The sequence below is a fragment of the Rhododendron vialii genome, chromosome 3a, assembly GCF_030253575.1.
Source record: "Rhododendron vialii isolate Sample 1 chromosome 3a, ASM3025357v1".
NCBI lineage: Eukaryota > Viridiplantae > Streptophyta > Magnoliopsida > Ericales > Ericaceae > Rhododendron > Rhododendron vialii.
Window position 1 is genome coordinate 5883566 of NC_080559.1, and position 15918 is coordinate 5899483.

Below are 15918 nucleotides of genomic sequence, written 5' to 3' on the forward strand. Positions count from 1 at the left end.
TTTCACCATTACCTCTATATTCTACCTATTTTATTATAACACTGATATTCACTCTTGAGGGACACTTTTAGAAAATCACCAAATTTTTTCTTTCATTTTTGGAAAAGGGCCATCATTTTGGAACAATCCAAAATGGTATAATGGACTCTCAATTTGGAACGGAAGGAGTAGCACCCATGAGGTTTCGCCTAAGAGCCGCTAAAGTGGGAGCAAGTTATAAGTGAGGCGTTTTGTCTCCATCCGGTGGTTCCTTGGCTCCGCCGGTTTGCCTAGCAGCATGTGTGTCTCGTCGGTCGTGGGTTGTCCAGTTTGGTGGCACTGTCTGAATCTGGTCTGTGTAGGTGGTGGGCGGTGGTGGAGTCGTGTTCTTGTAGGTGTTTTTAATTCTGATCTCTGTTTTGCAGGTTAATCTTTTATTTCAGAAAATGATTGGTGAAGATGGCGGTGGTTCAATCTGGTGGTGGTGAGGTGGTTGTGGCCCCCATGGCTAGGATGCTCAAGTCGTTTGTGTGCCGAAGTCCGGTCAACGGCCTCTCCGAGCTCTCATTCGGGCGCGGGGCCAGTAGTTCATCATTCCAATTTGCTGTTGTTGCTGGTTTTCTCCGGAGCAGTTGGGGTTGCTTGGGGCAAGCTGTTGATTGGTGGTGGTGGTCTCCTCCTTGCCTTGATTGCTTTGATTTTCATTGCCGTAGGTTGGGTTTCGCCATCGGTCTCTACATCTGGGAGAGGCCGGCTCGAATTAACGGCGATGCTAGTTTTCTATTGGTTTGTGCGACGGTGGTGATTGAAGTGGTTAGGATTTTGGGGGCTGGTTTGGGTGGGCCGGTCCTTGGTTGGTCCGGGTTAGGGTGTTTTGGGGCTTTATTCTGTATTATTTGGGTGTTGGGTCGAGCTTTATTGTTTTATTAGTCTTGGGCCTTTGTAGACCTTTGGGTGTTATGAATTGTGCCATTTGTGATGTTTCATCCAAATTTTTGTTGAATTCCCTTCCATGTTCCTCCGTTTTTAATAAAATTTTATCTTTTGCCCATAAAAAAAAAAAAAAAAAGGAAGCAAGTTGCCACAACAGCTGAATTAATTATGGAGTTTACATACAGATGATTGCTAATATAGTGATCTATATTTATTGTTCAAAATATATACTTATGTATATATGTACGTATCATCGATACCGATATTTATCTCGATGCCGCGACTTAAAATAGTGATGACGAGGCGCGGTAGATGAATATATAGGTAGCTTCAAGTCCTCTTTTGAGTGAAGTCACCTTTCGTATACATAATGAACTCACATGTTCATGTCTCTATTTAGGAGGTTCCACAGAAGCCAGCAAGAGAGAGAGCAAATTCAAGAGAGAGGAGAGAGAGGAGAGAGAGAGAGAGGGGGAGAATCCAAAGGAAAGGCCATGGGGAGGCCTCCTTGTTGTGACAAAGTTGGAATCAAGAAAGGTCCATGGACACCTGAAGAAGACATCGTCTTGGTCTCCTACATCCAAGAACATGGCCCTGGAAATTGGAGATCAGTCCCCACGAATACTGGTAATTGCAAATAGAAACCTAATCTTTCGGTTTTCTTTTCTTTTGCTCATGGATTCGTTAAGCGATATACGGAAGATAATTCCAATTATAAGAACAAAATGAAGTGAATAATTCACTTCTTTATTTCCATTTTCCATATAGTTTTTCTTTTCCATAGTAAATCTCTCAAAAAGTTCACGATCTAAATACAACCTGAAGATTTTTTCGAAGAATTTTCATGCGATCGATTATCCTAAATCTCTCTTCTTCTTTTTTTGATAAACAATCTCATTGTTTTTTTGGTTGCAACAGGGTTGTTAAGGTGCAGCAAAAGTTGCAGGCTTCGATGGACGAATTACCTCAGACCGGGAATCAAGCGCGGAAACTTCACCCCTCACGAAGAAGGGATGATCATTCACCTGCAAGCTTTATTGGGTAACAAGTAATTCCCCAAGAACCTCTCATAGAGATAGTTTATACAATTATTCATCTGTGTCTTACATATTGGCTGTTAACTAGCCTCGTATGGGCCGTTTTGCAACGAGAGTTTGGACCTCCGATACGGTTATTTATTTATTTAAATATCAGCTTATGTAGTCTATCATCGTCTAATATATGGTACGGTGCCTACCTATATCACCGATACCATTATGTATCTGTGTATGCAATCTAAAAAGGGTTTTTCAAACATGGGGTGCAGATGGGCAGCCATAGCTTCATACCTCCCACAGAGAACAGACAACGACATAAAGAACTACTGGAACACCCACCTGAAGAAGAAGATCAAAAAGTTCCAATCCGCCTTGGATCCGAAAATGGCAACGTCATCAGATTCATCAACCTATCAGTTTGTATCAAAGAGCTTCAGCGACCGAAAAAACGCTTCTTTTGATATCAATACTAGCAGTACTGCTACTGATCATCATGCCTCAAACACTAGTCTCAACTTGAATCACTCTTGTTCAACGTCAGCCAGCTATGCCTCCAGCACCGAAAACATATCGCGACTTCTCGAAGGCTGGATGAGATCTTCTCCGAAAACTGAGAAGTTTCACCAAAGCAACAACACCCTTCAGATATTCGGTACCGTTGGCATGTCCAAAGGAAATACAGCACCCAAGTCAGAACAAGAAGGTGGCCAGTTCGGATCCAACGAGGAGTTAGAATCGATTCTTTTGTTCGATAACATGAGCAATATTGCTTGGGATAAGTCCTCATGTGATTCTGATCATCACCATCATCATCATCAGAAGAAGGAAAATCTTGTCCATGAGAGGAAGGAAAGGTCAGAAAATGAGCCTCCTTTATCATTTATTGAGAATTGGCTGTTGGGAGAAAATGGTGGCCAGGTAGAGGAAATGATGGAATTGCCTCAGATATTCTGATGATGATCAAGTGCAAAGTCTCTCTCTCCTTTTTTTTTTTTTTGCTTCCTAATTTTTAGCTGCAGATTAAATTATGAGAAAGAACAATAAAAGAGCCAAAAAAAAGTAAAAAAAAATTGTGTGTTAACTTTGTTGATTGTACTCTTAGGGTTAATCTTTTTTGTCTTTTGTTAATTTCGGGATCCTGAAAAGTTGGGATCTCTTTTGCAAGATGTAACTTGAGTGATGTATGAATTACTGAATGAATTATTTGAACTAATCTAGTTTTTTTTATTTAATTTTTTATAGGCAATTTGAATCTAGTTCGTCCACTGTATTCACTTTTTAACTGTTTAAACAACCATTTAAATATTTCTAAAATAAGAGAGCAAAATTACGTCGGATTGCTGCACTATACCACTGTATTGTAGTCTATAGTCTACCTCTAGCACTACACAATCCGACACTATACCACTGTAGTGTAGTCTATAGTCTACCTTTGCGCTACAGCGTACCCGAACTTTCTCTTAGTCTTTTTTGACTTAGTAATTTGTTTGTGTACGAGCACTTGACTTAGTGAAGACAAGGACCATCATTCAATTAATCGTCCACTAGCTACGTGGATTAGATTGAAACCAACAAAAAAACTAGGACATTAAAAGTGAAAACTCCATTCAATCAAAATCCAAGGACAGGATGGTAAAGAGCTCTAGGGTAAGTTTGTTAATTTTTCTGAATTTCGTTAGAGTCATGCAATTATTATTATTATTTTTCGTAGATTTAATCATTCATTGTCGTGAGAGGAATCTTAAAAATATAAAAATATGACAAAAAAAACTAAAGGGAAAAGACGAAAAACTGATATCCCTCTGTAAATGAATGATCCCTCTGAGCAAACATAAGAAATAAGAAATGCAAAAAAGAATGAACTTTGAAGAGAAATATTACAAGTATTAACAAATATAAGCACACAAAAAAAAAAAAAAACTTGATTACCATTCTGTCATTTCAAAATGTATTTTTTAAACATCACCCCTTCTCGAATTTTAGCAGTAAAAATACTGTAGTAATTAAGTGAAAGACGGCATTTGCCCAGAACTGGCTCTAGTGGACAGTGAGTGCGTATTCTTTTACACGACAAATACACGGTTGAGGTCAAGGTCAATGTCGCTGGATTTAATGGCTATACCTATTTTTGTGGCTTGGGTGTGGATTTATTTAAAACGTTTTTGAAGGAATTCCTTTAAGAGTAAAGCCAATATTTGTTGGAAAACTAGTTTGATTAACTTGTGGGCTAAATTAATCTTTACCCCCACACATATGCTTCATTACCTCATACTGTATATAATTAGGAGGTTAGAGACTTGATTATGAGGTTGGAAATTAAAGGAATAATTGCCATTGAGTTGAAGATTTAATTATGAGGTATTCCTATTAAGGGAATAATAACCATTGAAGTGAATTTGGTACAGTGTCACGAAATTCTTGCTTCCAAATATGGTAAATATTTGCTTCAAGACTTCTCTTTTGACAATAGCATGAGAGGGAAACATGTGAACTAAATGACCTTTCGGTGTGGGAAGCTACTGCCTCTCAGCCATGCTGTATCCATCATGGGTACCATGCTAAAAGAACACTTTCACAGGACTTTGTAGAGAACCCAACTACGGTCGAAAGACGGTGTTTGGGTGTTGACCCCACCTGCTGACAGATGATGCTTTGAGCTGTTTTGGGTACTACTCCTTATTGTAGTTGGGTTTCAATTCTATTCGGGAGTTTTTTGTGTTTTCATTCTACCTTCGGTTGAATTTCCCTCCCTCTCTCCTAACTTTATGTACCATTTGTCAGGTTTCTTAATAAATTTTTTGCTTATCAAAAAAAAAAAAGAACCCAACTCTGGGTCTACACCAAATGTACACCAGATTGTGTAAGATCCATTTTAAAATCCAATATTAATGTCCAGAGCCGTTCAATTTCTTTAGAACGTAAGGATCTCTTGCAAAAAATCAGCTCATTTGTATTTCAGGAAAAAAGGCGCCGTTCGATTTGTTTGAAAAATAAGGGTCTCTACAAAAAAATCAGTTCATTCGAATATCGGTAAAGGCCTTAACGATATTCAAATGAGTTGATATTTTGCATGAACTCTGAAATACATGTTTCATATATACACATTGAATGGCTTCAATCATTTGTGTGAGACCCATCACAATACGGCGTAGATTTGGTGTACAACAAATGATGTACTAGTAACCTTGGTTTTTTTACTTTGTCAAATAGGAAGGAAGGGGGCGTTGATCTATATATATGCACCACCAATGATCACATCTTGACATGTTCCATTGCCTGAAATGTCCATTTCATTTAAAAAATCAAATTTGGCTGCAGGCTTTGAAAATAAGACGATCATAAAAAATAATTTGACTGTGTTATTTATTGCTTAGAAGCAGGTCGATCTTCACAGAGCTATCGAACTTGACGTCCCATAAACATTTTTTCTTGAATATAGATCCCTCTCTCTCTCTCTCTCTCTCTCTCTCTCTCTCATCGGAAGAACTGAGGAAGGAGAAGGACACGTGAGAATATTAAGCCAAAGTGAAAAAGAAGGAATTCAGTTAGCCGAGAAATGAATGCATGAAACTATTGCCTGATAGACAAGGCACTGCATGTTTTGACTCATTTATTTGAGATATCAACCTATATATATATATATATATATATATATATATATATATATATATATATATATGCCTCATTTCTGTCTGAAATCTCTGTCCTTTTCAACACCGAGGAAATTACATATCCCCAATAAGACTACCTCGTGATTGTTACTCTTACTTGTGAGGAGCATCATGTCACTCAACGGCGAAGTTAGAATTTAGATTCGAGAGGAGCCAAATTAACAATATGAATTTTACCCGTTGGAAACGTAACCTCTCATTGTTCTGTGTTTTTTCTTTTCAATCACATAGAATACGTAAAAATTTTATGATCAAGATACTTATATGTAGTTATATTTTCATTAGAAGGTAAGAAATATTTTCAAGATGTAAAGTAAAATTATTGAATTAAGGACCAAACTTGAATTTGTTTATAGTCTTATAGACCAAAATCGTAATTGCATTGCAACTCATGTATTATAAATTTTAAATACATCATACCTCTTCTTAGAAACCTTGTTCGGTTAAGGGTTTTGGATTTTGAATTCTAATTATTATCTTATTTCTCTCTTCACTCATTGCCTCTATCTCCAATCATTATTCTCATTTTTTTCTCTATCTCTCCCCAACCATTATCCCTATTTCCAATAATTACTCTATTTTTCTCTACACTTATTACTTACAAATCCGAATCCAAAATCCCAAAACGAACGGAGTCAGAGAAATTATGGGGTACAAGGACTGTCTAGTTCTGTACCGCTTGCATTGTGTCAGCATTTTGAGATTGGTGGTCACAGTGAAATACTATTTTCACATCCTTGTAGCATTTCACAAGTTACAAAACGACAGTGTTGCGTGGTTCATCGCTATAGGATTTGATGATGTCAAACATATTTTGTCGAGTATCTTGGCTGCTACATCACGACAATAGAGTAATTTGTTATGCGACTGGGGGTATTTTTGTTATTTTCCAGACATGAGGGGCAATCTATAATTTGCAAAAAATCTCCGGAGTGATTTTGATAATTTATCCAAAATTAAAAAGAAAAACCATTATTGTACGTACTCACGTTACACTTAACCCTTATTTTTCATATTTTTATATAACAATACAAGTTGATTTCCATCAAAAAAGCATAAAATACTCTCTCTATCCTGTAAAGTTAGTCACCTACAAAATTACGTGCAATTTTTAAACTTAAAAATAATGTGCTTATCGAAATAATTTTTTCTACAATATAGATCTAGTTTGATACATCTCGATGAGATCTTCTGAATGATGCAAAAGAAAATCGAGTAATTAGTTTAGTAAATACATTATTTTTAAATTTAAATATTGTACTTAGTTTTGTAGATAATCATCAACTTTATAAAACGGAGGGAATACTGTTCAATAATCTTCCTAATTTAATGCCAATACTAACACAATTAGGTGTTGTTTCACTTATTACGCCGGCTGGCTGTACGATCAATAACAAGATCCATGACAAGAATACCCCTGTACAGTGCCACTAAATTAAAATAATAGCAGAGAACTACCAATTTTAATAAACCCTTGCATGATGTACCAAATTAAATGTGGTTGATAATGTAAGTAATTAATTGACCCACTATTATCGCCATTCATTTTTGCTGTAGTTATTTTCAGTAATGTACTATACACGGATCTATATATGAGCTGTATTGTACACCAGTGAATCCAGGTTATTGGTGTCGATCTTCTTGGCTAGATCAGCCCTAAGAAAAACATTTAAGCAATCAAGGACAGAGTTGGAAGACGCGGGTTTGGAGGATGATGAGGACTTTGAGGTAGGCCTGTCAATAGACTAGATTCAATTCGAAAAATCCGATCCGAATTCGATAACGTTGATCCGATACTCTGAATCCGGTAATCCAAATACGGATTGGATTAAATCCGTTATCAATCCGATCCGAAATTTTATTTTTTAAATTTTTAAAAAAAAAACTGTAAATTTTTTATTTTGAAAAAAAATGTTTAAGAAGTTGTATTTTTATTTTAAATTTTTTTTGGAAAATAATTTCTTTTTGGTAAAAAAAAATTTTGCTAAAATTTTTGAAGTAAAAAACTTTTCGGACTAGATTCAGATCGGATCCGAATTATTCGGATTACCATTATCGGATTCGAGTCTTATCGATCGGATTCGGATTTGTCAGATCTGAATCGGATCCGACCTATTGACATGCCTACTTTGAGGATATATGACGTCTATCTCTCTCTGGAATTTTGATTCCATAGATTGGCGGTTTTGATTTGTCGAATTTGTATCTTTCGGTTTGTCTTTTGGCACTTTTAGGGTTGTTTTCTTTTGGTTTGTGGCTATTTGGGTTTTAGGCTGTTGGGTTATTTTTCGGCTTTCGTGCTTCTTGTGGAGTTTTTGGTTGACTTCGATCTTGCCTTCTTTTGGATCGATGTGGTTCTCAGGTGACATTTGCAGATATGTCCGTGATCCTTTTAATCTTTGTTATCATCTTCAAAGATTAATAAAATCTTCTTTTTGCGGATAAAAAAAGACGGAGTTGGATAATATTAACTTACTAGTAATTGCCCGTGCCTGAATACACGACGCAAAGCATTGTGAATGCAACCAAAATAAATTATCATTTTCCACCCCATCAATGAACCCGCTTCTCCGTTATTGTTTTCCACCCCATCAACGAACCAAATTTCTCCCCTAGAAAATTATTTGTAACTAATGGAATCAACTTCCCAAGAGAGGAAAATGATGATAATTAATATTCCAACGTCAAATCCACATTCAACAATCAACAGTTAGTCAATCACCTCATAAATAAACAATGAGCTCATGAAATTACAGACCATGAAAGTACTAAACATAACTCAAGACCCCATCAATGAACCCGATTCTCCGTTATTGTTTTCCACCCCATCAACGAACCAAATTTCTCCTCTAGAAAATTATTTGTACCTAATGGAATCAACTTCCCAAGAGAGGAAAAGGATGATAATTAATATTCCAATGTCAAATCCACATTCAACAGCTAGTCAATCACCTCATAAATAAACGATGAGCTCATGAAATTACAGACCATGAAAGTACTAAACATAACTCAAGACCCTCCAATTACTTAGCACGCATGTTAAAATTTGTTAATAAAGTTTGCTTACGACAATCAAGAGTCGATGCCACAAATCCATAATAACCTAGCTCAGTTTTTGAACTCCTTGATGGAAACGTTTGGAACTCGATTCGTTTGGAAACTGGTGCCGTCCTGTCGAGCCATGAGGAAAGCGGCCTCGGTGGCGAAGGCCAGAGCCACAGGGGAATTGCTACCTCTAAAACCAAACCTTAGACCCAAAAAGCAAAAACGTTGCGTATTTGCAAAAGACTGCAAATGGAGTTTGATATATCCAAATATAGATATATACGTGGGCTTAATTTGTGGAATTTGATTAAGGGGAGAGATAGTTTCCATAAAAATAGGATATGATCGATTTTATTTGATTTATCCATTCAAATCTCTCCCCTCTCTCTAGCCCATGACGCACCGTTGGATTAGCTTGAAAAGCTAAGGGCCCTTAGATTTATGTACGTAGTACGTAAGATTCAAAAACCGAGCTATCTTATTATATAGATGGGTAGCGTAAAATATAAAATTAGTTGCCAATAAAAGATGTTGCATGTCATTGTAATCTGACCTCCAAACCCATAACTATACGAGAACTTAATTGTAATATGTGAGAAAATAAGAAGAAGACTGATATTGACACTTCAAAAATTGATGCAGGCACTCCAAAATCAGTGTAATTTTAAAGCCACTTTCTTTTGTTTTTTGGAGTGCCTCCATCAATTTTTGGAGTGTCAATATCATTTTCCAAATTTTTCGATCGATACTAATATGATTGATTTATTGGTCTTTTCACCCATTTAAAAAGGAGGCTGTTAATGTCATAGAAGGATTTGTTAATGCCACGGGCATTAATTATATACGTAGAATGCTGAAATGGCTTAATTGCCCACTGCCTAGTAATTAATATTAGTTTAACTTCTCCTCTATTTAGCTTTCCTAAACTACCCCTAAGTAACTTTTCGTATCTCTACTGCAAAAATACTACTAGTATCTCTTTCAATACTTTCCTATTCCTAATCTAATTTACTAATACTTCACCATCACAAGACCCCAACCAAAGCCCTTTCTTCTACAAAACCCAATTACCTCCGCCTATGCGACGAAGTCATTAAAAGAATTAAACAATATTTCCTCTTTCCCAAACTGCTGGATCCCTATAAGAAGACATGCAATTTTGCGATAAAAAAATAAATACTTTTGTCCAATTTTTTTTTTTGAATTTCTTTGCATCATATTAAAGAGCTCATGAAGTACTTTAATTTGGTGTAAAACTTAAAAAAATGAAGCTTGAAATTACTTTTTATCCTTTTTGATTCGAAGACTTTTTGTAGGGGATATACAATTTGGGACGAATTGAGTAACTTAAGTTACGCTTTTCAGGTCCACTACAAATCACCATTAGCAAGACATAACCAGAACCATTAGATATCAAAATTAACATTTAATTTGGTTTCAAATCTTAGAACCCATATGTAAGTAACAGTTAAAAAACAAAAATAGATCGTAGGTATGTAAAAGAATAAAAATTGACATCCAATTTGGGACGGAGGGATGGTGCTATTCTCTACGTGGTGGTAACCGTTGACGATCCGAGCCGTCCAAACACATTTGGACGGTTCAGATTTATTCCTTCTGTGCTCCCTCACCCGACCACACTCTCTCTCCTCTTTCTCTCTCTAAAATCCAGACCGTTCAAAACACCATTGGACGGTTGGGATCGCCGATGGGGTACCACGTGTGTGGTACCCACCCGGCACCCAAAAACTTCTCGAATCTATAAAATGCTGCTGCTTTGTAGTCCCATTTTTCTGAGCATTGTCACAGCTGAGCCTAGCTCTCGAACTACTACTGTACACCTCTTTCCCTATAATCACGTTGTTGGTCCTGAAAAATCATACTACAATACTATGAAAATATTTTTGACATGTTCTATATATAGAACCAGCAGGTCTCTAACCATCGGAATGAGCTCGGAGCGGGCGGCACATAACACAGATAATATTCATCTCCTTCTTCGATAGAAAATAACAAATTGTTCGCATTTGTTGATTCACCTACATAGCCGGTTAATTAAAATGCCAGAAAGGCTCTAATTTCTTTGCATTTTTTGAAATTTTACTGGTGTTTTTCCCTATTATTAGATTAGACCATCTTAATTTTCTTTCTGTACTTTGTATTACGGTCAATCTCATTAAGGAGTGTACATGGATCAATTAACCGGTACGGCATGGCCGCAAGATTATTACTAGTACTATTTATTGGTACTTAAATAAGAAGAGAAAAACTTCTTTACGGAGTAACCCGTAGATAAAGCTTACTGCGCTCAATCGTGCGAGTTCAAAAGTGTTTTAGACGGTTTAGATTTAAAAATAAATAAAAAATTGCTAGAATAGTTAAACTCTTCTAGCGAATGGTTTTTATAAAATCCAGACCATTGATTGCAAAAACGGACGGCTGAGATTGCGCGAAGAAGTGAAAAACTTATTCACAGCACCGTGAATAAGTTTCTCTCAAATAAGAACCCTAGCTAGGTTAGAAGAAGCTTAGATCTTGTACATCACTTTCACACATTACTACTCTCTCCACCTAACATGCAGGATGTGAAGAGCCGCCTCCTATGGTTATGATCGCACTTTCTCCATAGTTGAGGGGGGGGGGGGGGGGGGGGCGGGGGGAAAGGGACAAGAAAACAATAGTATTATAGTTAGGGGACCAAGAAATTAAATTCACTACTCGGTACACCTAGAGATCACATAGGCTGCGTTCTTGTGAACTTTTAATTTTTTTTCTTTGTTTTATGTGTTTTATTCATCTTTGTTGAATTTTTGTTAGATTTGCGTTATATTTTTTGGATTAATCATCCATCTTGACGAGAGGAGTCTAATAAGTAAAAAATTATGACCAAACTAAATAAATTAAAATTTCACTAAAGAAGAAAAAAGTATCAAGCAGGTGTATTTTTTTGTGTCTAAGGTGTCATCTCATATGAACTTTTTTCAACGTCGGTCCATAACTTTATATTTTTCCGACTCTTCTTGTTGAGATGGACGATTAACCCCATAAATTACGACGAAAAGCTAAACAAAAAGTAGCAAAAAGTAGAATACACCGAAACGAGTTCTGGACAAATAAGTTTATAAGAACGCAATCTTATTGAGTCAAATGGGACTCGTGGTGCACAAGGCTTGCTGGGCAAACCTTTTATTGATGAATTATGATGGCTGAAGATTAAAGATCTTTTGCATCTCGCTAGGAGGCTCAGGACTTTCAGTCTTGCCACATGTGGGTGTTTTTTCATTTGTATTTTTTAAATATATATATCCTATATATCTTTTCACTATTAATTTCCGTAAGGCCAAAAAAAAAAAAGAAAATTGCAATAGCAATCGAAAAACTAGACAAATGCTTTGCCAGCATAATTATTTCCCAATCACTATTATGATCCCACTGCTTTCAATGCCATTCAAGTTTGGTCATATCTTAAAAAACCAATCACTGCACCTCTCTCTCTCTCTCTCTCTCTCTCTCTCTCTCTCTCTCTCTCTCTCTCTCTCTCTCGTACCACAAATCAACATCTTTCATTAATACAATGGAGAACGAAATGGGGTTTTCTTACTACAAAGTCTATACATGCATTAAGTAACCACTTTTATGGCCTTCAAATTAGGCTCAATTAAGGTCACGCGGGCCATTTGTATGTGACGTGATAAATATCATTTGGTCATTTCCTCATTGAAACTGACCTACCTTATAATAGCACCAGGGACCATATACTTGCTAAAACAAATGAGAAAAACTTCTTTACGGGGAAAGAAGATTTACGGCGCTGTTAAATCACGCGCGCCCAAAAGCGTTTTGAACGGTCCGTATTGAAAACCAATTTTAATCGGTTAAAATTGAAAACACATCTCAGCTATTGATTGCACGAATGGACGGATAAAATTGAGCGGAGCCATGAATAAGTTTCTCTCAAAACAAATAGTACAATAGACTAACTTATGCATATGGGGAATTCATTGATAACCTTTACTATACAATCCACTATGAGAAATACATCACTTACAAGAAAGAGAAACCACTTAGAATGCCTTCCTATATCATTGCCATTGATAGAACCCTTAATTAGATCGAGCAAGTTCACTAGCTGGTGTCAAAATGTATATGTCAAAATCATATATTATGTAGCTTACTACAGTGTCGAAAGTAGTCAAAAAAGATAACAATGTAGATAAATTATGTCCTTGTCCCCGCAATTTTAGCAAGAAGACAAATGAACTTTTTGTGGAATCGATCAATCCAAAATCACACACACACACAAAAACACAATCGCATATAGAATCATAATCAAGCAAAACACACAAAGATTTTTTTTTTTTTTGAAAGGCAAAAGCAATTTTATTGATAACGAGTAAACAGTACAAGATAAGACAATGGAAGGGATAAAGACATCACAACGAACGAATGACATCCCAAAGATTAACGCGTGTGATTCCTCAATTACAGAATACATTGGTTGTTGACTTCTTGTGTATAACAAATAACATATGCTAGGGTTCTACATCGCCAATTACTAGAATACCATGGTTTAGGTTTTTGTTTTAACCACGTCATAGCCCACTAAAATGTAAATCAAACCGTCCCAGGCTTCAAAAACCCGATAGAACCAACTTGGAAATTAAAATTACAATGACCAAACTAAATTCTTTGTAATACTGTAGCACAGTACTACAGTCATTTATTTATTGATGTGCATATACCACTACCAAAATGGGAGGTTGCTTCTAATTTCTACAAGTTTGCTACTGGCATTTTCCATCCACGAAAAATTTAACCCAGAAGTCCGTTCGGGGACATGATGTAATTGTATGCAGATTGAGCATCCAGAACCGTCCAATAAAATCGGAACGATACAGAAAAATTTAACCTAAAAATTTTGTAATTTTGTTCAAAGCAAAGAGTTAACATGCATATGTACTCTCTCTTTTACATGGTCCCGATTTGATGTTGTACTATGTAGGCTGTCTTAGGTAATAGAGTGAACAGTGCATGTGGCTAAAATTGGTAAAGTTTAAACAACATTAAAGGAATGAAGGACTGCCACAGATCTCATGACTACAGTAGCTCTGGTGGTGCCCCAATTCAAACCTTAAATACAGCAATAAAACTGAAATGTACTGATCAGCATTCAAAAGTAGGGCTGTAAACGAGCCGAATCGAGCCGAATATTAGAATACTCAGATTCGTTCGTTAAGTTTTTTAGCGAACCCGAGCTCGAGCCGAACTCAATGAAAATTATGACGAGCCAAACTCGAACCGAGCTTGCCCAGGTTTGGGTCGAACTCGAGCTTGTTTACGAGCCTTAACGATTCAATAATATCATATTTTTATGTTCTTATACAGGTCTAAAACTGCAAATAAATTTTCATTATGTACATAAATATGTTCATATACATATAAAAAGATAAAAACATATACATAAGTAAATTTTTAGTAATTGTAAACGTTTAGACTTGTACAAGTTTTAAAATTTTTACTATATAACTATATAAAATCCGTATGATACACATATACTTCGCGTTCGCGAGCCTAATCGAGTCGAATACTACTGCGTTCATGTTCGGCTCATTTATGAAACGAGCCTAAAATTGAGGTTCAGGTTCGGTTCATTTAGTAGACGAATCGAACTCGAACGAGCCTTTACCGAGTCGAGCCTCGAACAGTTCACGAACGGCTCAGTTCATTTACAGCCCTATTCAAAAGGTTACCAATCAGCCATATCATCTGTTTTCACATTGCAAAACCTAGCTACCTACATGCCATAGAGTTAAACAGTGGTAGTTACCTAATTTTGCCTGCTTCATGGGTGCTACGGCCGATACTTGACCGGTACAATAGCTTCAATTGTTAGCTGGTTTAGTGTAGTTTCATTAATTCTGGCCTAGTGTTTTCGGCCTTTTTGTCTTGTCTCTCTTCCAATGCTCTATTGGAAGTCTTTTTTCTTTTCCCTATTCCATGTATCAATACCATGGTTTAGGTTTTCTTTTTCCATGATGTACCCGTATCAAGTTTTTAACAATATAATCTTTTTGTTGATAAAAAAAAAATAGCTTCAATTGTTCTGGAGCAGAAAATAATTAACTTCGAAGTATTCAAGGTCGACATTACACTAGCCTGATTCCCCTACGTGTCATCCCATAGTTCATGCCACCATTACACTGCGCTAGAGGTACTGTTAAGTGGACTCTTCCGCTATTTAAAGCCTTGCTACCTATATGATAGGCGTTCTTTTGAATGGTTAATGACAAGTGTTGAGTCCAGAGTGTTTTCATAAATTTGATTACATAATACTGCTCCTTGCGACCACTCTAAAAACAGATTTGCTGGTGCGATGTCGGATTCTATAAAAGACTTAATTGAAATTCTCCCTCGCACCAATTGAATTTAGGAGAAATTGTGGAAAAGTGATCTCACAGTAAGCAAAGCTCGAGTGACCTTTATATACACACTCTTATGGCACTCTCAAAGTTCTAAGCTCTAAACTGCCCTATCCAAAATAAATATTGGAAAAGTAGTCATTTTTTTTGCTGATTTTTCGTGGGTACCCTTAAAATCACATTCTGAACACATTGAGCGGCTCAGATCATCGAAATTCAATCGGGAAAGGGGAGGTGCGGACGGGTGCGGATCATAAGGGTGTGGATTTGATCCGGACTGTGCATATATATATATATCTTCCATTGACTTTTTTTTTTTTTGATCGGTCCATTGACTTATTCACACTCTATATTTTTTGCCTTGCATTCTACTAAATTTCTCATGGTTCAATTTACATATCTGTGAATAAAAACTTCAAAGTATAGAAACAATACCAATTCATGAAATTGCATCTCTCAAGTTTGCGGCACTCCCGAAGCAAATTTCTGTTCCCGTCCCGGCAGTGTCACCAACAAGAGTAGGTCTCTCGCTTAACGGGTGGGCGCTGTATTATCAAACTTGGAAATTTTGCGGTGCATTCCCCTGTAGTGAATCCTGCAGGACAGATTCGGACCGCCTATCTCAACAATTAATGGTTTAAATATGTTCGTTATCTTTTACTAATCAAAGTTAATTATTACCAGCAAAAGATAACAAACATATCTTAATCATTAATTACCGAGATAGACGGTTTGAATCTGCCCTGTATGTTGCACTACAGGGAGTGCCCTGCAAGGTCTCGGACCGCTAGATTGTCCCACAGACGCTTAAACCATGATGTCAGTTATAACGTT

General features: G+C 36.6%; 2 protein-coding genes across 2 annotated transcripts; both read left to right on the forward strand.

Annotated features, from left to right (window-relative positions):
- The first annotated feature begins 227 nt into the window (after positions 1 to 227).
- Positions 228 to 1048, forward strand: LOC131320370 (uncharacterized). Its single transcript, XM_058351066.1, has 2 exons — positions 228 to 331; positions 405 to 1048. The coding sequence occupies exon 2, from the start codon at positions 439 to 441 to the stop codon at positions 907 to 909; it is 471 nt and encodes a 156-aa protein (XP_058207049.1). The 5' UTR covers positions 228 to 331; positions 405 to 438; the 3' UTR covers positions 910 to 1048.
- A 137-nt stretch (positions 1049 to 1185) lies between these two features.
- Positions 1186 to 3162, forward strand: LOC131319483 (transcription factor MYB60). Its single transcript, XM_058349735.1, has 3 exons — positions 1186 to 1539; positions 1831 to 1960; positions 2219 to 3162. Exons 1-3 carry the CDS (start codon positions 1293 to 1295, stop codon positions 2901 to 2903), a joined length of 1062 nt encoding a protein of 353 aa, XP_058205718.1. The 5' UTR covers positions 1186 to 1292; the 3' UTR covers positions 2904 to 3162.
- The last annotated feature ends 12756 nt before the right edge of the window (positions 3163 to 15918 follow it).